General features: G+C 33.4%; 1 protein-coding gene across 1 annotated transcript in view; it reads right to left on the bottom strand.

Moving 5' to 3' along the window:
• Window positions 1–7,211: 7,211 nt before the first annotated feature.
• Window positions 7,212–24,589, bottom strand: part of LOC132731393 (E3 ubiquitin-protein ligase RNF213-like) — a 62,181-nt gene continuing 44,803 nt past the window's right edge. Inside the window, 17 exon segments of the mRNA XM_060717573.1 lie at window positions 7,212–8,615; window positions 9,971–10,170; window positions 10,477–10,575; window positions 12,027–12,218; window positions 12,413–12,487; window positions 13,796–14,035; window positions 15,161–15,237; window positions 15,240–15,341; window positions 16,016–16,102; window positions 17,235–17,364; window positions 19,345–19,433; window positions 20,299–20,356; window positions 20,639–20,739; window positions 21,185–21,359; window positions 21,661–21,814; window positions 23,712–23,806; window positions 24,443–24,477. Coding sequence (XP_060573556.1) covers window positions 8,444–8,615; window positions 9,971–10,170; window positions 10,477–10,575; window positions 12,027–12,218; window positions 12,413–12,487; window positions 13,796–14,035; window positions 15,161–15,237; window positions 15,240–15,341; window positions 16,016–16,102; window positions 17,235–17,364; window positions 19,345–19,433; window positions 20,299–20,356; window positions 20,639–20,739; window positions 21,185–21,359; window positions 21,661–21,814; window positions 23,712–23,806; window positions 24,443–24,477 — 2,081 coding nt within the window. The 3' untranslated portion in view covers window positions 7,212–8,443.

Raw genomic sequence — 24,589 nt, 5'->3', positions numbered from 1 at the left:
TTATTAATTTCACATTACAATTTAAAATTCATTATAAAGATATCAATAGATTTATATTTGTCATTTCATAAAGACAAGAAATAGACATAATTGTTGTGTATTATTATACACATATGATTTATTGAAGATGATTATGTCCTGATGTTTTTATTTGAAACTAAAATATAATTGGGTTATGGAAATGTCAGGAGCCATTTCCTTAAAGGGAGGGCATGTGTAACCTGTGTATCGTTTTCTGTTTATCACTGGTATATTGTATCCTCCGTGTTATGTTGTATTTGGTTGGTATTCGCCTAACTGTTGTGTCGTCGATTGTTTGCCTAACTGTGGTAATGTTTTGTATAGTCTGTTTCGTATGAGAGGTCACTGTAAGTTGAAAGGTTGTATGAATGTGTTCACTAATATTTCACGTGCATGACCCTAAAATCCCCGTGAAACGTTTTCTTGCTTAAGTAAAATATTTCCCTTCGCCAGTTCCACATTATACGAGTAACTGATAACTTACTTTACAGTATAGTTGTTGATAAAAGTAGTTACTTATTAGTTAACTTGAACATCATTTATGGAAAGTTCTTGTATGCTGATCATGGTAAGAATTTACATATTTCTAATGTCATATTTATTCTTTTCCATTGATGAATTGGATGAAATGTGTAATTTTATTATTTTGTAAATCAATTATTTGTAATTCCTTTGTAATTCCTTTGTATTTTGTTTGTAGGCTCGTTTTTGTATGTCCGACAATAAAATGATGAAATAGAAGCAAGTCTTCAATCATTTATCCCCGGTTACATTAAATTTATAAAGTCTTGTGTTTTACTTTCTTAATTAGAGTTACATACCAAATGATATAGATCTAGAAATAAAATAGAGAAATACAGAATCCCTAAAGAAAGCCCAACACGACAAAAGTGAAAATGTTGCAGGCTCAGTTTGATTAAGCCTGTTCATGGACGGTTCTGGAAAGTGCAAGTTACCGTCCACGCCCCTAGCACCGGCTTAAGCAGAATTCAACATTTAAACACGAAAAAATGGTGAAATTTTGAATTTAGAGACATCCGCAGATGTGTTCATACGGCGATTATCATGGAACCTTCAATGTGACACAGTAGTGCCATTCAATGAAAAGCGGCGTATGGTCCCCAAGTTAAAGAAAGCGTGTGCCCTAAACGAAAAAACAATGGTTTCTAATGGACCTCATGCTTATATGTAATATATAAAAGAATGCTATCAGTCTGATAATCATAGATATTTTAACAGTTTACAATGCTTTAATATGAACGAAAATGTTGGAAATTGTGGACTATTCTATCATTAAAATGACCGATATTATTATTTCGTAAAAAATGAAACTATCCGAAAAGCTCAAATCAACCCAAAACTATTATTTTTGGTATCTTTTGAAAAAAGGACATGCAAAATATATAAAAAATATATAGTAGATTTATAGTTATTATTACGCTATTCAGATTTTGATCAGATTTTCAATGAAATATTTTAGAATGATATAATAGTATGTATTTTCATCATATAACTTATCACTACAAATCACTTGAGTGTCATTTTTCTACTCATTTTATATATATATATTTTTTATATATAACAGCTAAGTAGAGTTCTCAAAAACAAAATCGTAGGAAACAATGCTTCTGATGCCCCCGACCTTAGTCTTAATATTTCGACTGCAAGGTCGACTGATTTTATAATCTGATATTTCATAGATGTCTGTCTTTACGAAGGGCTACCATCGTCTATATAATAATCAAAGGGCTGCAACCTCTGTGGTATTTTCTGATCTTTTCAATCTAAATCATACTGACTATCTGTATGTATTTTCCTGTATAAGTTTATTTTTATATACTATAATTAATCTTACGCAACGACTGCGTCTATAACAGTTTGAGATTGATACATAAGGAATTTTGCATGACTAGAGTTGCATCAAAAAATGACAGCCACACTTTATCCTTGCATATCGTGGCTACTTCCTTAAAAAAGACACAAAAAGTTGCCTCGACTAGGATTTGAACCTTTGGCCTCTCACACCCTAAACGAGCGCGCTACCTCTGCACCACGGTGAAGTACATGTATTACATAATGTGGTTTGAATAAAAACAAATACATTGTAATTCTAATTTGAGAATTTCCATTTCGTGTTTGTAATCCTTACTCATTTCGAGGTATTTTGTTCACGATAAACCTGTTGTTTAACACTGATGACAATAATTTAGCGAAAATCTTCTCGACAAAACAGTACGACATGTATATATTCCACTACTCGACAGTCAGATTTATTTGTGTACTACGCTCTGGAGTATTCGGTAATCGACATAGCTAAAAATAGCATTTTCATTGATTAAGCTTTACGGAAATAGCCGAACATTTTTCATTGGGTAAAAAAGATATTCATCCGCGAAATTTGTGATTGTAACCTCATATTTCTATTGACTACTCTAAACGTTTAATGCACTGTAATTCGTTAAATGCATACATTAGAAATTATTCTTTCTCTTAAATTGCTGGTTTTTAAGCAGTTCTGAGTGAGAACTACTTTGCGTTGTTAGGTCTGTAAGTAAATTTTGTGTTAGACCGTGGATGCTAGCTATGTATTTACTGATCTTGCGATCAGAAAATACAAAAAGCCCTAACGCTCACTTTCTTAATCAACTGTCCGTATAATTGATAACGATTGTTTAGCAGCATGAAGCAGATGTAGTTTCCTTCGACTAGAAACGGCTTTAACTGACCGGACAATTTAATCACGATGCTTTTCTTGTGCAATAAACAAATAGACTCGTCCGATTTGAACGGGAAGCACTATTTATTTACAGAAAACAAAGAAATGATTTAAACACGCACAAATGGCATTTATATAATAGTTATATCTGCCTTTTATCTCAACTTTACTTCTTTTGTTTAATGACACTGTTTTCTGTCGTCTGCAGCTAGTAACTGTGTTTACGTAAAACTTCCAGGTATCAAAATGGCGCTGCCCATAGAACAGAACTGGCGCGCTCCATATACATTCTGAACTTCATGAAGTTTAATATTGTCACGTCTCAGTGAGTTTTATCAAACATAGTTTTTCCTTCTCACGCGAAGGAAGAATAATTAAAACAATCATGTTTTCATTTGTAGATATGTACAAACATGTATTAGAGATTATAGTTTTTTGGTAGACACTCATTTTTGAATAGCATACCCGAGTTTAATTGCAGAAGGGGGAGAGTAGAATTTGAAGTTGAAGAGATCACTTGGGAAGAGCACGGATCTTAATGTAAATTTCAGTCCGTCTATAAAGTAAGTTTATATATTATTTTTGTAACTTTATTTTTTATTTTATTTATTATTTTTTGTTTTGTTTTGATTTTACAAATAGAGTTAGTTAACACTCTTTCTTACTCACCTTTATCTTTTTTGTCATACGGTATTTTTTTTAGCCTGACCAGAGACATAGATAACATTTTATCTATGTCTCTGGCCTGACGTATCAGTTAGGGTAGCATTTGTAGTCATTAGATAAGTTATAATGTTCTGAAACTAAAAACAAAATGGCAAATTCTTGGGATGATGATGAAGAAATAAATTTGAAAATGGAAACTCAAATGTTTGGAAAAAGAGAATTCAAAATGGAAATTCAAGCATTAGATCAATATCTACGTGAAACAAATATTAACCCACATCCACATTAAATTCAACAGATTTTCTGTAAGAAACTGAATGACATTGCAACTTCTACACATAACGAAAATTTGAGAAACGTTTCCGACAGGTTTTTAACATCAGAGACTTTATTTAATACACATACGACTCTCAAACTAAACATCTGACAGGTGACATAAAACTAGAATCACATATTTTTTCAAGGTACGCAAACTTAGACTATGGGACTGAAAACGTACGGGCATAGAAATAATTCTTCTGAAAAGACAACGTTTTTGAAAAGTCAAGTAAATTACGTGACTAAAAGAATACTACGATTTAAAGATCAAGACTCGATATGTTTTTCTGACTAATACGACGGTTAAAGAGTCTCTTCTATATACTAAAACTGTCAAAGATAATGTATCAGATTGATAGATGAATCTCCTAGATTGATTATAAGCACATTTTGATGCAATTGTGGAAATAAATAATTGGACAAATTAACAGAAAGGACGTTATCTGTATCATTTTCTCTTCGTGGCGATGCTAAGGGTGTATTTGGATATTTAAGAAACAAAATACGAAGTTATGGTGAATTAGTTTAAGCCATAGAAGAACGTTTCCTTTGCCAAGAAATCAAACAGGATTATATATAGGGCACAATTTAGATATAGGAGACAGAAAATTTATATAAATTCTTTGATATGTTCTGACATGAGACTTCGAATTAAGTTGACTACATCTACACATTTATATGATGATATCAGGCATGCTGCTGAGCTTGAAACTTTCAACCCAACTGAAAGAAAGCGATTAGATCAACAAGATTTTACAAGATAAGTAAACAGGGACAACAATTACATACCAAATGATATAGATCTAGAAATAAAATAGAGAAATACAGAATTCCTAAAGAAAGCCAAACACGACAAAATTGAAAATGTTGCAGGCTCGGTTTGATTGAGCCTGTTCATGGACGGTACTGGAAAGTGCAAGTTACCGTCCACGCCCCTAGCACCGGCTTAAGCAGAAATCAACATTTAAACACGAAAATTGTGAAATTTTGTATTTAGAGACATCCGCAGATGTGTTCATACGGCGATTATCATGGAACCTTCAATGTGACACAGTAGTGCCATTCAATGAAAAGCGGCGTATGGTCCCCAAGTTAAAGAATGCGTGTGCCCTAAACGAGAAAACAATGGGCGGAACTAAATAAAATGGAATTTTGAAAGGGGATCTGAGGTTATGAAGCCTGCATATCACAGACAAGACGTCAAAAGACAAAATTAACAAGAGCTGTCACAGGAGACAGCGAAGCTCGACTAATAAAATACTAGACGCAGTAAGGAGGACAAAACTATAAAAGAAAAAAATCAATTATGTATAATTATGTATTAAGTTATAGTAAAAAAATAACATTTTATAACATAAAATCCAAGATCAAGGGGAATAATTCTAGAAATAGTCATGCTAGAGTTATGAACCTTGTCACATAACATGTGTGCAATGATAAGAATTTTATATTTAAAGTTTGAAGTAGATACCTTAAAAAGTAAAGAAGTTATAATATTTCTTAAAGAAAATCCTAAGTTCAAAGAGTGATAAATCTGTAAATATTGCTTCAAGAGTTATGAACATTGTCACATAAAATGTAATTGATGATAAGGAATAAGTATTTGAAGTTTGAGGTAGATACCTTTAAAACTAAAAAAAGTTATAGTAAAAAATAACATTTTTCTAGTAAAAAAATTTAAGTTTATGGGGAGATAATTCTTGCAATATTGGTGCTAGAGTTATGAACCTTGTCACATAAGTTGTGGATGATGATAAGGTACATATATTTGAAGTATGTAGTGGATCCCTTTAGAAATAAATAAGTAACAGTAAAAAATAATATTTTTTAAGGAAAATTCTAAGTTCAAGGGGAGATAAATCTGAAAATATTGGTGCAAGAGTTATGAACCTTATCGCATAAGATGGGGATGATGATAAGGTACATATATTTGAAGTATGAGGTTGATCCCTTAAGAAATAAAGAAAGTACAGTAATAAATAGATTTTTTTCAGGACAATTCTAAGTTCAAGGGGAGATAAATCTGAAATATTGGTGCAAGAGTTATGAACCTTGTCACATAAGATGGGGATGATGATAAGGTACATATATTTGAAGTATGAGGTTGATCCCTTAAGAAATAAAGAAGTTACACTAAAAAATAGTATTTTTTAAGGAAAATTCTAAGTTCAAGGGGAGATAAATCTGTAAATATTGGTGCTAGAGTTATGAACCTTGTCACATAAGATGTGGTTGATGATAAGGAACATATATTTGAAGTTTGAAGTTGATACCTTAAGAAATGACAAAGTTATAGTGAAAAATATTTTACTGCACCAAAACTTTAATCTGAAATCTGGACGCGGACGCGGACGCCGATGCCGGGGCGAGTAGGACAGCTCTCCATATACTTCGTATAGTCGAGCTAAAAAGCAGGCAACATATCCTAAGGGTGATTGTACAGTATTCAAGTAGGAATACTGGAACCACCCAAGTTGAAAAAGGCCAGAAAGAAGAAACCAAAAGTACCACATAACATGTATACTCAACAATAATGTCGTGCTGAACGATCTTCAAGTCGAATTTCAAACAAAATACTCACGTAAAACCAAATTTTACTCAAAATATTTAACAAGGAAAGTTGAGTTTCTTTTCACACGAGTTGAAACAACTTAAGAATTCTATTTAAGAATTGACTACTATTTTTTAGAATATTACGATTCAAAATTCATAATATTCTGAAAATAAACGCCATCAAGGTAGAAATATGCAATCTTTAAATGGTTCAAACAACTTGCAAAATAAACATTCGCCACAAAACATTATTGAAAATAGAAATAGGCCCTCAGTTACTTGTCATAGATGTATAGATGTGAACATATACAAATTACAAAGAAATTGCCCTTAACAACTAGAAATAACTAATACACAAATCTTAAAATCTGCCCAAGAGACACACCAGTCTGCACAAAGCTCAACGGGGCATGTATAAGGTTTTTACATAGATGCATCAGTAAATTATATAAATGTGTTTTGTTTGATCGTCACTGGTGCAACTCGTAATATCTCAAAAATTGTATGACATGATATGTGAGTCTTCGTTACCGCCTGAATTGAAAACATGTAGTCTTAATATTGCCACGGCATATGATAACAATAACAAATCAAAGGAAAAGTTAATGTATCGATAGAAATTGAGGTTTAAAAGGGTTTCCTTGGTGGTGTTGTTTCTCCAATTGTGACAAAAATCATTCTAGGTATTGACGATATGCAATCACAAATCATGACGTAAAAGGTATGTCTGACACAGGGTCAGTGAATATTCAAATGTCTCCCGTCAATAGTGCCAAACAATAATAAGGATATACGGTGTGGCGACACAAACACTCTTCTGTGAGCACCAACTCACAAAATAGGAAAACTTTAAACTGCTAAACATAATATAATTTCAATGTATAAAAATTTGTTTTATCGTCTTGTTAATTACCTCAAAAAGAAAAGAAACACCACGCCAATTTTTGTTAGCTTGTTTATTTGTAAACGAAGATCAACATTATTGAAGCATTAATTTACCTGTTAAATAGAATCTTTATATCAGTTATATTCAATTATAACACACATGCCTAAACAGTCCTAAATTGCTATCATTAAAACAATGTTCTAAATACAAAACTTAATATGTTGTAACAAAGTTTTCTTCACATTATTAACAGTTGTAAGACTATAAATATTATTTTATGCTTGGTACAAAAATCAAGATTGGTATACTATTATATATTCTTAAACAAATAGAATGCCATTAAAATATCTACTTAGAGAAAAAGAGCAATATTGATCCGCCAGCCAAAAGACAAACTAAAACAATTTCACTAATTCTTATGCAAGTGCTGTAGCTGGCAGACAATTTAGAAATAATGTTCAATAAACTCACCCAGAGCAGAAATTTTATAACATTTCACAAATGACCATGTTCCCCATACCACCTTTCCCCCAATGATTACATTAAAATTATGTCATGATGTTTTAAAACAAACGGCCAACGTATCTCTACATACATAGCAATACCAAACAAAATGTTTACAACACATGCAAGTATTATGTCAGTTTTCATAAGTGCCAATCAAAAATAGTGTTTTTCAAATATTTTCTTTTTATAATTTACAGCAAATATAATATACAATAAAAAAACAAATTATCATAATAAAAGAAAATCAACAAATTGTCTGTAGTAAACTTAAACATAAATGAACACCAATCCAAAACAGTTCGATATAATAAACAGCAACATTAAATATTTAATGTAGTGTCAAGTATCAGTAAGAAATCAAAAATAAACACAATAATACATGATATAATTCTAGCTCAATATAACAAAAATATCACACAATTTTATAATTATCACTTGTGTTTCATTGTTTTTATGACCATCACAGTGTCCATATTTCTCATGCTCGCAAACTTCACATTTTTATACCTATACAAGATTGTGCAAGCCTAGGAATAATATGACAATGAAAATACTTCCTTCTACTGTACAGTTTATCACAACTATTATAAGGCCATATATTTTGTGTGCCACACGCCAAAAAAGGGACACTAGCGTATGTATTATGACTGTCTGCTTTAACATAAACACTATCAAACATCCCTTTTCCTTCAAAATATTTCTTACACCCATCACAGATTTGAACATTTGGTCTTGTATGTTTTTGTCAGTCCCCACATTTACAATGAGAATATCTCTCAATATCTTCTATAGTTTCCAGTCTGTTTTTCTCGCAACATAACGTATGTACACACCCATGTATGAACACTGTATTTATATAGAATGTCCTTTGGGAAGTCTGCTAGTACTGCCGAATCTAACAGAGGATTATCCATGCTGTCTACATATTCAGGCAGCCATTCTCCAAGTCTGTAATAAAAAAAGACATTTACAACGAATAATGCTTATATTTGATCTAAGGAACACTTAGTTGCTGTGTTCACAAAAAAGGTATATTCAGTAACATCAAAGAGCCATGAAAAGGTAGATGAAAAGCATATTGAGGATTTGCACTATTTCCAAAGCTCATAAAATTATTACCTGTCAAACAAGACATGAAAAATGGGTCAAAGACAGAAAAGGCCGGGTTGCATATGTGTACAAAATATCACGAGGCTGTGATGTTACTTAAATTGTCTACCACTGTCTGACCATTGATGTTGAAAATTTAACTTAGTTGGTAAACCTGAAAAAAATGAGCATCAGACCTGAAATGGAATCCAACAATATGGGACCACAGTCATGTCAATGCTGTGAACCACATATCAAGAGGCCGTGGTAAGAAGTTGTTGAGAAAACTGTTAAGAAAATTTCCTACTAGCTATTGATCATTAATTATGTCAAAATTTAACTAAATCGGCAAACAGGAAGTGGATGAGCGACAGACCTGAAATCGAATCCCACGATATGATACCATGTGCTGATGCATTATACCAAATATCAAAAGGCTGTGATAAGTAGTTGCTGAGAAAACTGTTACGAAAATTTCTTACTATTGACCATTAATGTTGAAAATTTAACTACATCTAAGTCGGCAAACAGGAAGTAGATGAGCGACAGACTTATAATCGAATCCCACAGTATGGGATCATGTGTTGATGCTGTATACCAAATATCATAAGGCTGTGATAAGTAGTTGCTGAGAAATTGTTACAAAAATTTCCTACTATTGACCATTAATGTTGAAAATTTAACTAAGTCAGCAAACAGGAAGTAGATGAGCGACAGACCTGAAATTAAATCCCACAGTATGGGACCATGTGTTGATGCTGTACACCAAATATCAAAAGGCTATGATTAGCAGTTGCTGAGAAAACTGTTACGAAAATTTCCTACTATTGACCATTAATGTTGAAAAGTTTACTAAGTCAGCAAACAGGAAGTAGCTAAGCGACAGACCTGAAATCGAATCCCACAGTATGGGACCATGTGTTGATGCTATATACCAAATATCAAAAGGCTGTGATAAGTAGTTGCTGAGAAAACTGTTACGAAAGTTTTTCCCCGCCCGCCCGCCGGCCGCCCAACATTCACCATACTATAACCCGGGTTTGCACCAGTGCAACCCGGCCAAAAACATACTTAAATGATGATTAGCCAATAAGATATTGAAAAGATCTATCAGATCTATATAATCATTAAACTTTTACTGATGTGTAGAGGATCTACTAAATCTGTTAAGGTTTATGTTGACCAATCGATTAAAAGACCATAAAGAGGTTTACTTGTGATTGGTTGTATCAATAAAATCCTCGTCCTCCGGGTTTTGTCTGACAGCAACAACTAACAGAATATACTCGTGAAGTATTTCTACAAGCTGGTTTAGTTTCTCAATTGACAATTTCTTCATATAACCCCTGTATTCTGTCATAATCTCTTCTGGCAATTCCTCGTGGAACTCTTTTAATACACTTTCAAATGTGGACTGAAATGTTAATGATTTGTGCTCATTTAGTATTAAAGTTATGAGTTATCTACCATAATAATATAAATATAATTAACACAGTATTTATGATGTGACGCAAACCAAACACATATAGTTTATCAAACTATTAACTTTTAAGGTAGCTTAAATTTATGTATTGTACTGCCATAATTTAAAATTGAACAATCTTAAAATTTCACAGTCTAGTCAGACCTGTACAAAAACTCTCAAAGTGACCTCAAAATATATGCAAAATAAAATAATTACAGCTGCAGTTTAGAGAGTAAAAATACTTTGTCAACCTACCTCTGTGTGTTGATTATTCCCAATCATCTTCTTTGATTTCTGTAGAGACAGCAGTAACCATAGTGACTGCGCATGTCTCAACTCACACGCCTGCTGGGCCTACAATGAATTTGTAATAATGTTATTAGCCTACCATACTATAATTATTCTATAGATTTAAGTCAATTCTGAATATTTTCCAAAACTGATTTATTTGTAAACTTGTTTCCTTAAAATCATATTTTCATGTATGATATATTCAAAGGCCACATACAATAATTAATAAACACGAGGGCCATGATGGCCCTGAAATCGCACACCTGTTTATAGGCTCCCCGGGTGGGCAAATTTTAACCCAAGGGCTTTTTTTTAACAAACCTGGTAGGCACTCACTAGAAAATGTTTCATGATAAATATCTAAGCTCTAGCTCTTTGGGGTTTTTAAAAGATGATTTTTTTAAGTATTTACTATGAACAAAAATGACATCCCCTGGGCGGGCCAATTTAGGCCCATAGGCGTTTATTTGAACAACTTTGGTAGACAATGAATAGAAGATATTACATGCTTAGTATCTAAACTCTAGCTCTTTGGTTTTTTTAAAGAAGATTTTTTAAGTTTTTACTATACAAAAATTTAAGGAAAATCAATGACCCCAGGGCCGGGCCAATTTTAACCCAAGTGCCCATATTTGAACAAACTTGGTAGACACCCATTAGAAGATGTTTCATGCTATATATCTTACCTCCAGCTCTTTGGTTTTATAAAAGAAGACTTTTTTTGAGTTTTTACTATATACATAAAGGGAAAAAATGACCCCCTGGTCAGGGCCAATTTTGATAGTGGGGCTGTTTTTTTTTACAAACCTGGTAGACACCCACTAGAAGATGTTTCATGTTTAATATCTAAGCTCTAGCCATTTGGTTTTAATAAAAGAAGATGTTTTATACTTATACTTTATACAAATAAGGAAAATCAATGACCCCTCAGGGTGGAGCCAATTTTGACCTCAGGGCTTTTATTTGAACAAACTTTGTAGACACTGACTAGACGATGGTCCATGCCAAATATTTCAGCTCTAGCTGTTTCAGTTTTTTAAAAGATTTTTTAAGTTTTTTCTTTTGGTTGCCAAGGCAACCAGAGTTCTGCATGGCATTAATTCTTTGCCCAATTTTAAAGTTGACTACCAAAGGAACATTCTGTGAAGTTTGGATGAAATTGGCTAAGCAGTTTATGAGGAGATGTCGTTTAAAGTAAAAGTTTATGAACAGACGGACACCCGACGGACGGATGGCTGGACACCGAATGAAAAGCGATCACAAAAGCTGGACAGGTGAGCTAAAAATAGGATAAAGAAACTAAACTAACACAATTACAATCATAAATGTAAAGTCAGAGCCAAACACAACATTAAAATATTAGTTAGTACACAGACAACAATTCAGACACTGTATAATTGTACATTGGTTTAATGTTATGTACATACATTATTAATTAGTTTTTGCTTTGTTTTAATCAAATGAATATAAACATTTTACATTTTTGAAATTCAAATCAATTTAAGTACAATCACCTTTTGACTATGTATTGTGGTTTTCATTTGAAGTGTGTTCCCCATGAATTCATGTAAAGTTTTCTCCGGTTGACCTCCTGTAGACTTGAGAAAACTTATTGTTATGTCTAGATTGTCCAGTGATGTACAAATATCTGGTAACGTCTTTATCTCAGCACATATCTGAGTCTTAACTGCTGCACTCAAATTTTCCTGAAAGAAACCCAACATAATATAACTTGTTTCACATAATAAGAGTGCTGACTTAAATGCTCAAGAAGTAATAACAGAGTAATTTCTTTAACAGAATGCTCATGAAAATAGTAAGTTCAAAACGATTTTTTTGCTGTATTAACACTGATTGCCATTACAGAGAGTAAATAATAAATATAAAAAATATGTTTTACCTGGGGTATTTTCTCAGACAGTTTTCTAAAGACTTCAGCATCAGTGAACTCAGTTCTGTACACCATCTGGTCAATCTAATAAACAAAATAAAAAAGTCATCAACCATTTATCAAATACGATTATGCTTAAGCTGGTGCAAGGGGTATGGATGGTAACAAAAAATAAACCACTGCCATCAATGCAAAACCTGAAACCAACAGTCAAAGGTGTGATATACTCCTTGTTAGACAAGCCTTACTAGTTCCCTGTCACTATTCAAAATATAGTATTTCTGAACAAGAGGGCCATGATGGCCCTGAAGTCGCTCACCTGTATATAGGCCCCCAGAGTGGGGCCAGTTTAAACCCCAGGGCTTATATTTGAACAAACTTAGTAGACACCCATTACAAGATGTTTCATGCTAAACATATAAGGTCTAGCTATTTGTTTTTTTTTTTCAAAGAAGATTTTGAAGTCTTTGCTATACACATATAAGGAAAATCAATGAGAGGAAGGGCCAATTTTGACCCTATGGCTTTTATTTGAACAAACTTTGAAGACACTAACTGCAAGATGTTTCATGCTTAATATCTCATCTCTAGCTATTTGGGTTTTTTCAAAGAAGATTTTTAAAGATTTTGCTATACACATAAATAAAATCAATGACCCCCGGGGCAGTGCCAATTTTGACCCCAGGGCTCTTATCTGAACAAATTTGGTAGACACCAATTAGAACATGTTTCATGCTAAACATCTTAGCTCTAGCTCTTTAGGTTCTTTAAAAGAAGATTTTTTAAGTTTTTACTATATACATATAGGGAAAATCAATGACCCCCTGGGGCGGGGCAATTTTGACCCCAGGGCTTTTATTTGAACAAACTTGGTAGACACTCATTAGAAGATGTTTCATGCTAAATATCTTAGCTCTAACTCTTTGGGTTCTTTAAAAGAAGATTTTTTAAGTTTTTACTATATGCACATAGGGAAAATCAATGACCCCCTGGGGCGGGGCCAATTTTGACCCCAGGGTTTTTTTTTAAACAATCTTGGTAGACACTCAATAGAAGATGTTTCATGCCAAATATCTAAGCTCTAGCTCTTTGGGTTTTTTAAAAGAAGATATTTAAAGTTTTTTCTTTTGGTTGCCATGGCAACCAGAGTTCTGCATGGAATTAAATTCTTTGAACAATTTTTAAAGGTGACCACCAAAGGAACATTCCTGTGAAGTTTGGATGAAATTGGCTTAGTGGTTTATGAGGAGATGTCATTTAAAGTAAAAGTTTACGGACGGACGACGGACGCCGGATGACGGACGGACGGACGCCGGACGAAAAGTGATCACAAAAGCTCACCCTGTCACTTTGAGACAGGTGAGCTAACAAGAGCTTTAAGAAACATCATACCATCAACACTCTCCCAACTTCAATTCTTGACTTGGAAAACAAGAATCTGTCCATCAATTGTCTCTCTAAGGCAGCAAAATCATACTCTATCTTTGTCCCTTTACCCATCTCAAATGAATACTGGCAGTTAGCAAGCACTAAAGGTAAAATGTCATGCTGGGGGTCGTAGCTGATTAGATGTGCTGATGTCACCTCTTTGGGGTTTACACTGGATATGCTACCAGATTTCCTGTACAAAAATATTCAGGTTTGCTTATCACTACTTAATTCTGTATCACTAGCAATATTTAAGACCAATATAATAACACCTTTCAAAATGTTTAATGTTTATAAAAATAAGTTTTTAAAATATTGTTTGTGGTTTCATATCAATATTTAAATTCTTTCCAGGTTAAGTTTAAGTCACAACAACACTGTCAAGGTCTTAATGTGGCAGCAAGACGACAGCATGGCAGAGTGGTTAAGGCATCAGTCTAGTAATCTAATGATTGCTAACCGCATTTGTTCAAGCGCGGTCAGGGGCAAGTTGTTATTTTCTTGAGCAAGAAACTCTACACTTATTGCTCAGGAACGGATTTGAAAGTGTGTCTATAAGCTTATTGCTTCCTACACAATCAAACTAAAATAAATTCTGTATAAACCAAAGTTATAATGTGCCTTTCCAGCTTTACTGGAAGAACACTACAGGTGCTCCTTTGTGCATTGTTTTATGCACATGCTGAGAACACAAAATGAACCACCAATCTACTACAACTTGCTGGATATCTAACAGTCACAATGAAACTACTTTTGATACAGTGTTAATTTAAGAATGATGCTGGTTTTAATCTTGTTTTAAATTTATTTTGCTGGCTCTTTTATGAAACATGACAAACAACACACGCTGGTCCATTTTCAACAAAATTTAATTGGAAAAGTCATAAGCTTTTTTTATTGCAACATTATGTAAATTGCTAAAGTTTTGCATATGTAGCGTATGATTAAATATATTAATTTACTTCAAAGCCTTACGGTAATCTAGAAAACCGCAAAGATGAACCTTCAACCTACAACAAGCTGGCCCGATGGCTTACCTAACGGAAAACGAAAATATTTTCAAATAAGTGTTTAAATTTAAATTTTCCTGGTTATTTCACAACTAATAATGAATGTTAAAGTTTTGCAAGTCAGTGTTGATATGGTATAAAGGTATTCTCATTTACATTCAAAAACTTAATGGGGGGCAGGACAGGAATATAATCACATGTTCTATCTCTTCATCAACACATCTTACTTTATGTGATATCTCCTATTTCTCAAGTCAGTATTAAGTCAGCATTAATATTCAAAGTAACAGAAATGAGTAAAAGTAGTTACCTATGAGGCTTCCTTGAGATAATTATCTAAGAAATCATTTTGTTTTCTCATCAAAAAGTCTAACAGGACATATGAACATAGTCCTGCTCTTTTATTGTTGGTAACAGGATAGATACTGGTGTATTGTCTGTGATTGGTTTACTACAGTATTCCTTGGAAATTATCATACCACCTAATTCTGTTGGACACACTGAAACATGCAATAATCTAGCTATATTTATACTCTCTTGTTATCACACATCATGCTACATAAATTATAGTTGTTTTATTTTTATTATACCTCACCCCGATATTTATTTACGCGCAAAGCCTTATTGTGATGTCATAGAGTAACAATCCGTTATGCAACATGGCAACATCACTTCTTCAGCCTGGTTTGAGGGTTTTAGTATAATAATATAAATATCACATTCCACTGTATGTGACAACACAAAATGTCCACCTTTGACAATATGTCAACCTTGGCTAATCACAGGGCTCAGGTTCAGGTGAACATTTTGTTGTCACCCTTATTAGGATGTTATATTTATATAATGTAAGTACTCATTTCATACAAGTCCAGGTACATAATTATGTACAATGTGTGCTATTAAGCTATACAAACACAGCAATGCTTATTATAATCTTGAATTAAAATTTACAAGATATGTTTGTATAGTACATTACTCTAACAACTAATGAACATTTCTAACTCAATTGTCTACAAAGAAAAAACGCCTAAATCTTTTTTTAAAAAATGCATTAGTTTAAAGTTTTAAGAATTTTGGATGGCATGACAACAAAAATGCACACAATATTTTCATGTATAATGCATGTATGCTAATATCAAGCTTCAGTACATATTTATTTTATGTGTATACTTACAGTAAAGAGTCAATGATTCTCTAACCAAGTCCCAAGCATCAGCAAAATCTTGCAATAAGTCAAACGTTTCACCACCTGCTATCTCCTCTGTAATGTATCATATATATCATTAACTGTTGATGTTTTATCAAATCTTGCTGGAAAATCTGTACCTGTTACATGCCTTTAAAGCCCTAATTTTTTTTGTTTTTTTTTTTTGGGTTTTAAAGTCACACGGGCACAGTAATTAAATTTTCTGGAAGTTCCAAACTTTATTGGGGGAAAGGGAAAACCCCAGGTTTCCCCTCTGTGAAATTTTTTTTCAGGCACAACGGGCACCTGAGTAGAACCACCGATGTTTCGTAAGCTAGCTGGATAGCTTCCTCACATGAAAGAATCCAAAGTCCCTGTCAGGATTTGAACCCACAGCGGTGAGGGGCAAATGGTTTGAAGTCAACAACCTTAACCACTTGCCCACGGACGCCCTTTATGCCCCTAATTAATAAACCAATTGGATGCTGTGACATTGTATTGCAATTGCCAACAGTACTGTGAAGAGACAGTCTACAATTTTGCATGCAGTTTGACTAGTGTTTTTGCAGTTGGATGCAGAAACATTTCAACATCTGAATTATTAGTAATTCTTCGGCACAACAAGTCCTTGTTTCAAATTAAGCATCGTAAGGAATACTTAAATACAAAATTAAGCTTTTAAATCAATATCTACATGTGTTTTAATTGACTTTTATCTAATTTCCCCTTCCTGGACTTACCTGGGTTGTGTTTCATAGAAAGTCTCAAGACTGAAATCAGTCTTAAAACAAAAACTCAAGCAATTTTGTGTTTCAAAGGAATTGATCTTACTTACAAGTCCTTTTTGGCATGATTCTTTTATTTCTGAATGACAATGCAAATGAACATCACCACATTTTTGAATTCAAACACATGCATTGTATTTTTTTAACTTTCTTAGGAGAATGAATTTAGTTAATGTCTAAAGTCTTTGAACTTAAAATAAGAATGGTGCGCCTAATAAGTTAGTCCTAAAGCTGGTCTTAAACCGGTTAGTCCTAGAAATTGGGGTGTTAAACTAAGGGTTTTCTATTAAAGCACAGTCCTGTTCTTGGTCATAGAATGATACCAGGATCTGACCAAGGAAGGTCTTCAACCACTGATTGCTTGTCTAAGAGATAAACAATTCAAACACAAGGCCAACATTTCTACAATTTATGATACATACCCCTTTTCAATTGAGCAACAGTTATTTGTGACGCATCAGCTTTGTCTAGTTTTCTCCGATATTTCTGGAACAAAGCTCTATGTAGACGTAGAATACTGGGAATGTAACGTAGAGCTCTCAAATGATGGTCCTGAAATAAGGAAACATCTTATTTTATCTTATCTTTAAAGATGATTTAATTTCTTATTGTTTTACTTGACTGTTTAAAACATAAATATTTTTCTATCTTAAAGCCACAAACAGCAGAGGCTTAAAGAATATCTTCTCTATATTGTAATGGATAAAGGTGTTACCCACAGTTACAAACAAGAGGGCCATGATGGCCCTGAGGTCGCTCACCTGTATATAGGCCCCCGGAGCGGGGCCAGTTTAAACCCCAGGACTTTTATTTGAACAAACTTGGAAGACACCCATAAGAAGATGTTTCATGATGTTAAGTATTTACTACACACAAATAATGAAAAACAACGACCTTCTCCCCCTACTGGGCCAATTTTAACCCAAGGGCTTTTATTTGAACAAACTTGGAAGACACCTATAAGAAGATGTTTCATGCTAAACATCTAAGCTCTAGCTCATTGGGTTTTTTAAAAGAAGATTTTTAAGTTTTTACTATACACATATAGTTAAAAACAATGACACCCCTGGGGCGGGGCCAGATTTGACCCCAGGGCTTTTATTTGAACAAAGTTTGTAGCCACTTACTAGAAGATGTTTCATGCTTAATATCTAAACTCTAGCTATGTGGGTTTTTTCAAAGAAGATTTTTAAATTTTTGCTATACACATAAAGGGAAAGTCAAAGACCCCCGGGGCGGGGCCAATTTTGACCCCAGGGCTTTTATTTTAACAAACTTTGTAGACACTCACCTGAAGATGATTCATGCTTAATATCTAAACTCTAGCTATTTGGGTTTTTTCAAAGAAGATTTTTTACGTTTTTGCTATACACATATAAGGAAAATCAATGACCCCCGGGGCGGGGCCAATTTTGACCCCAGGGCTTTTCTTTGAACAACTTGGTAGACACTCATGAGAGCATGTTTCATGCTAAATATCTTAGCTCTAGCTCTTTGAGTTCTTTAAAAGAAGATTTTTTAAGTTTTTACTATATGCATATAGGGAAAATCAATGACCCCCTGGGGCGGGGCCAATATTGACCCCAGGGCTTTTATTTGAACAAACTTGGTAGACACTCATGGGAGCATGTGTCATGCTAAATATCTTAGCTCTAGCTATTTGAGTTCTTTAAAAGAAGATTTTTTAAGTTTTTACTATATGCATATAGGGAAAATCAATGACCCCCTGGGGCGGGGCTAATTTTGACCCCAGGGCTTTTATTTGAACACTGACGAGAAGATGTTTCATGCCAAATATCTAAGCTCTACCTTTTTGGGTTTTTTAAAAGAAGATATTTAAAAAAAATTCTTTCGGTTGCCATGGCAACCAGAGTTCTGCATGGAATTAAATTCTTTGAACATTTTTTAAAGATGACTACCAAAGGAACATTCCTGTGAAGTTTGGATGAAATTGGCTTAGTGGTTTATGAGGAGATGTCATTTAAAGAAAAAGGTTACGGACGGACGACGGACGGACGGACGCCGGACGAAAAGCGATCACAAAAGCTCACCCTGTCACTTTGTGTAGTACAGAGTGTAGTTTATATGAATTTATTTCAGTTTGTGTTCGAAGCTATAAGCTTATTAAAACACTCTCGAAACTGTTTCTGGAATAAACCAGTACTAAACAATGAGTGTAAAGTTTCTTGCTCATCGAAACAACAATTTGCTCCTGACCTCAGGTTTGAACCAATGCCACCAGCAATCCTTGATTTACTAGTCTGAGGCTTTAACCACTTGGCCACAACAACAAACGGTTTGGATCCCGATACTTTTTTTGCTTTAAGTGTTTCTGTTATCATATTCTAAGATTTAAGATATAAATAAATTCTCCTTTACAGTTTTCATTCTACTGTTTTTCACTGTATACGCAATAATACTATTGTTACAACATTGGGCCTCTTTAAAGGAAAAGTTTGAACTTTATGTTTCTGTTGAATCTTTTTGTTTTAAATTCTTGGGCAATGTTGTGAGATATAGGGGTTTATAAGCCCGACTCTTGGATGTCTTAGAAAAAGATGGATTCTCTCTCTCAACATTGGTGTCTGTCTCATACAGTAAACACAGCAGAGGGTCTGCTCCTGTTATAATAAAACATGCAGAATGATGACTTTAAGAACATTAAATTTCTCATGAATGTTAAAAGTTAGCTGTTGCTTTATTTAGTTTGTATAATATTATTAGAATCTGGAACCGTTTTAAATGTGAGAGACTTTATATCAAAACAAAACAGCATAGTCTTGACAGAAACATATATCTAAAACTATAATTATTTGCAGGTTGTCTTGACTCTAAATTTGGACAGTTTATCAAACTGCAACATCAGAAAACCATAATTCTCAGATAACCCAAACTTTTTCATTTATGTGAATTTTTACCGTTCTTTAAAACCAATGAAAGTCCAATACCGTGAAACTTTGCACATTCTTTATGTCTCCCTATGCGGCCATTGTTTTCACTTTTAATGAGTAGCTAAGTAATGCATAATGTACATGTTGCATATTTGGCATTTTAAAGATAATATAAGAAAACAAGAGCTGTCCAATAAGAGCTGTCCGTAAGACAGCTCACAAGACTATTCTTAGTGACTGACATGAAAAAGGATATGACTCTGTACAAAGGTAATTGAGAGTTATGGGACCTGTGGCATCATGTTCGATAATAACAAAAAGATCAAATGTGTGTTTCTACCAATTCCCTTCAGCAGTTTGAGATACCAACTTCAACGCAAAACTTAACCATACTGTGACGACAACATCCTGGTCTTCGAATAGTCAAGCTAACAACTATTTCTCTTTTTGTTTTAAGCTCAATTAAGATAGTAAAAAACATAACAGCCAAAAACACTATTAAAATTAATGCTATTGGAAAAATTGATTATTTCTTTATTCCTGAAATCATTATTATCAGAATATTTTCTGATTTGGCAATATACAGTCAACTTACCAAGTCTATGATCCTGAACCAGAAGTTGGTTATTTGTTTTCAAAGAATTTTCAATATTCTACAAAAGAGAAATGCATTTGCTATTAACAGGAGGATAAAATAACAAACTCTCGCATAAAACAAATTAGGAAAATAACATTGAAATTCACAAAATATTTTATTAACAAATAAAACAATAAGAGCAATGTGTAAGTCTGGAAAAACATCTTAAAAAGTTTAATTTTTGCATGAAAGTTATTAAAAGTACTGATGAAAAATCTTAACCCAGGGGGCATATTATTATCAATTCTTGCATTATACACAACAAAATGTATCATTGTGTCAAAATAGGATAATTTACCTGTAACAGTGTCTTTATAAATTTGGTAGAAAATGCTGTTTCCCACTGACTTCTTCCTTTTTTGGTCGATAACTGACATACTTCACCACCTACATTTTCCCCTGTAAATTGTCAAAATCTAACTTATGTATTTGTTTGTCATGTTTTAAACACAAGGTTAAAACAATTCTTTAGTCAAGCACACATGACAGCAAACAGAAACTTTACAAATATATCCATGTGTGATATGTTCATGTTTAAAACACAACCAAAAAACTGCATGCATGACTTTATTTTGTTTTGAATGACAATGCAACGAATACAGAAGTTACTCAATCCAGAACATAAACCTTGTTCTTATCGGTGCAAGGTGAAAAATAACAATTTACAGTGTCGTATGAAAGACAGAATAACTTTTGTTTTAGTAACTGATAAAAGAATGGTGATCTTAACACATGTCAATTTTTACTTTTAGACTTGTTCATCACTCTATGCATCAAAAATTTCAGGCTAAACTAATTTGGTATGTTAAGGGCTGAAGAAAGAAAAGATTATGTTTAGATATACCTTCATTATGTATCTTCATAACATGGTCTATAATTGTATGCATAAGTAACAGAACGTCATCAACACTTCTTCCAAGTGCTCTATGTATATCATCTATATCTTGTTGTATATGTGCCCATAAAAACTCCTCCACTCCATTAATATCAATGTCTGGTTTTATCAAAGACTGCACAGCCTATATAAAAGCATATACAATATACTATTAATGTCAACTTTGAAAGATAAAGCAAATGTAATTTCTTATATTCTTTTTTAAATTAAAACAATCAAATTCTAAAAATAAACAAATATGAACATATATGCATGTATAAACTTTAAAATTGATATCCATTAGTGTTTTACCTTGATTACCAATAAAGTCATAAATCAAAGCTGTTTGCTTTTTGTGTTAAACTAAAAACAGTTTTCAATGAAAATGGCCAATTAATTTCACTTATTCACAAAGTACCATTAACTAACAGAAGATTTTTATATACCTGTGGATTTTGTCCTACACCAATAAACATGGACATGTGTAGAATAAGCCTTATAGTGGCAGTGTAAGCTGGGGTCAATGTTCTTTCTGGCTCAGGACCTTGACCTCTGACCTGAGCCAGGCCAAGTATATGTCCAGTAAGTGTGTGGTCCCTCCTAAAATAATATGTTTCATGTTTTAATTTGACTACTTTTACACCTTTCATCAAAACAGTACAAAATGTAAAATATTCCACATTAAAGTACACTTATAGCTGACTGAAATTAGTTAATTTTATAATTATATACTGCATATGAATTCAATGAAAATCCCTCAAAACAGATAATAATTGTTAAAATACCTTACAGCCATTTTTCACAATATGCTCATGCAGTAAAAGTTTAACTTAACCCAATCTCTGATTAATGTAACCAGCAAGCAACAGTTTATTTTCATTACATTAACAGGGTACTAAGTGTTATCACATTAAACCTTTCCTTCAAGAGCATCTTGGCCGTTTTCATTTTAAGGCTCCTGTTACAAGTTCAAACTGCTATGAAACTATGAAAAATGCTCCAATACTGATGAAACTTGGCACAACACAAATGTTGACTGGACCATGGCCTATGTAACAGCATGCTCAATCTTAAATTTCCTGCAACATTGGCAACGGGGACGTCTTAAACTTGCCAAAAGTCACTTTTTTGCTTCTTTTTTTCCATTATAACTGATTTCAAAGTGCTGCTACTTCTCAATGGATTGAGATAGAGTATATTATATAAAAGGCTTTTCAGCGTTGGGTACACATTACCTTACAATCCACCTGAGGCCATTTTTCGTCTGTCACATGCCCAAATTTTTTTTGGCGATGAGGGGGACAGCCGCCCGCCTTCATGCCCCCTAAACATTAGAGGGCACATTTCCTTTCTGGCAACCCCTTGATGTATCATCTAAATGGAGGGCGGCGCCGAAAAAGTGATCACTTTTTTCACAACATTTATCAAACAAAAAAGTGTTTGGGGCCTAAATAGGGCATTTTTTTTACTGTTTGAGGCCTTAAAAGGGAGGGTCGAAACATGTCTATATGAGGTAAAGGGTTAGGCAGACACCTAGGCTCTGATGTGGTCATTATTTATTTCATATCTGTCTCAAACAATGAAAAGTAATAAAACAAGAGCTGTCGGAGGACAGTGACGCTTGACTTTTCGAAAAGGTCGTCACAAGGGTTTTTCATTGAGTATAATAATGCTTACCTAAATAAATACATAACATTGTCCGAAAAGGTACAAAGGCTTGTTACTTAGATGTTTTATTGAGTAAATCATTGCTTAATAATCATGAATGCATAAAATTGTCACTAAAAAGGCAAAAACCCTTCAGTAGTTATGGAAATACTACCTCACAATCAAAAACTTAACAAAGAATTTCTAGGGCAAAAAAGGGGCATAATTATGCAAAATAAAACAAATCAGAGTTATAGGATCTGTGCCAATCATGTTAGAAAATCAGTGAGAACAAGTTTGTGAAGTTTCAATTCATTCCCTTCAGTAGTTATGGAGATACCAGCTTACACGCAAAAAATTAACCAATAATTTATAAATTGAAAAAGGGGCATAAATATTCAAAAATGCAATCAGAGTCTTGGGACTTGTGATAATCAAAGAGAACAAGTGTGTGAAATTTTAATCCAATCCTCTGTAGTTATGGAGATAACAGCTTACACGCAAAAACATAATCAAGAATTTCTAAGTCGGAAAAGAGGCATAAATATGCATTAAAAGCAAATCAGAGTTATGGGACTTGTGTACGATAATCACAGAGAACAAGTTTGTGAAGTTTCAATCCATTCCATTCAGCTGTTATGGAGATACTAGATTACATGCAAAAGCTTAACCACAGGGACGCCGACGCCGACAAATGGGTGACTGTATTAGTTCGATTATTCTGCGAATATTCGAGTTTAAATGTATATTTAAGATGCATTAAAAAAAACATTGCATAATTATGTCAGTTAGTAAAAGCTGTGAGTGCACATGCCATGCAATTTAGTATAAATACATGAATGTAACTAACCCAGTATCTTGGGTATTAGTTGCTAGTAACATGCATCCTTGTCCACCTATGTCAGCCCCGCATATACACTTGGCGACTATCAATGGTTTACCACACTAAACAGTTGAAACAGAATTACCATTTACACTAACTTATTTTATAAAATGTTGTTTACAAAATGTAAAACTCTATTATATAAAGTGGATACAATATGCATACATGGCTAGTGTAAAACTCTGAAATCAAAGCCTCCCTGATACAGCATGTTCAATTTGAATTTCCTTTAAACAAGGTTTAGGAAATCAAATATAAAAGTTGCTTGATTAAAGATCTGCCAGTGAAACTTTGTTTTCGGAGACTAGTATCTAAGTAACTAAAACTGACCTTTACTCCCTATTTGATGGGATATTGATCCGCCAAAAGAAATTGATATTACCGAGCCAGAAAGGTAATATACACAGCAAATATTCTCTTTGGGTACCCACATTGTAAACAATATGCGTCGTGACGATGCGCATACAGTTCGATTTTGTGCTCCGGTGACATCATTTTGCGGTGGAGGGATACACTAAAGGGAATCTTATTTTGATGTTAAATTTCAAACCGCATCGACTTATTTATTAAATCGTCTTTCCCGGCAGGGAAAAGGAAATAAAATCATTATCTTATTTTATTTATTTTCATTATTTTTAAGTCATCCAATATTTACTTTTTATGACTTTTTTGAAATAATGATAAATTATTAAACTTACATCTCCGATCATATATGGATGACCATTTGGACAACCTGTAGATCAAACACACTCTTTCATAAGGCTGTCACCATTTATACAACAACTAATTATTAATTATTCATAACATGTAGGCTGTCATTTCTTGTAACTATGTCCCTTATCATT

The sequence above is a fragment of the Ruditapes philippinarum genome, unplaced genomic scaffold, assembly GCF_026571515.1.
Source record: "Ruditapes philippinarum isolate M1 unplaced genomic scaffold, ASM2657151v2 ctg1298_1_1_1_1, whole genome shotgun sequence".
In the NCBI taxonomy this organism is placed as follows: Eukaryota; Metazoa; Mollusca; class Bivalvia; order Venerida; family Veneridae; genus Ruditapes; species Ruditapes philippinarum.
The sequence above is the reverse complement of the archived record's forward strand: the minus strand, read 5'-3'. Positions and strand labels throughout refer to the sequence as shown.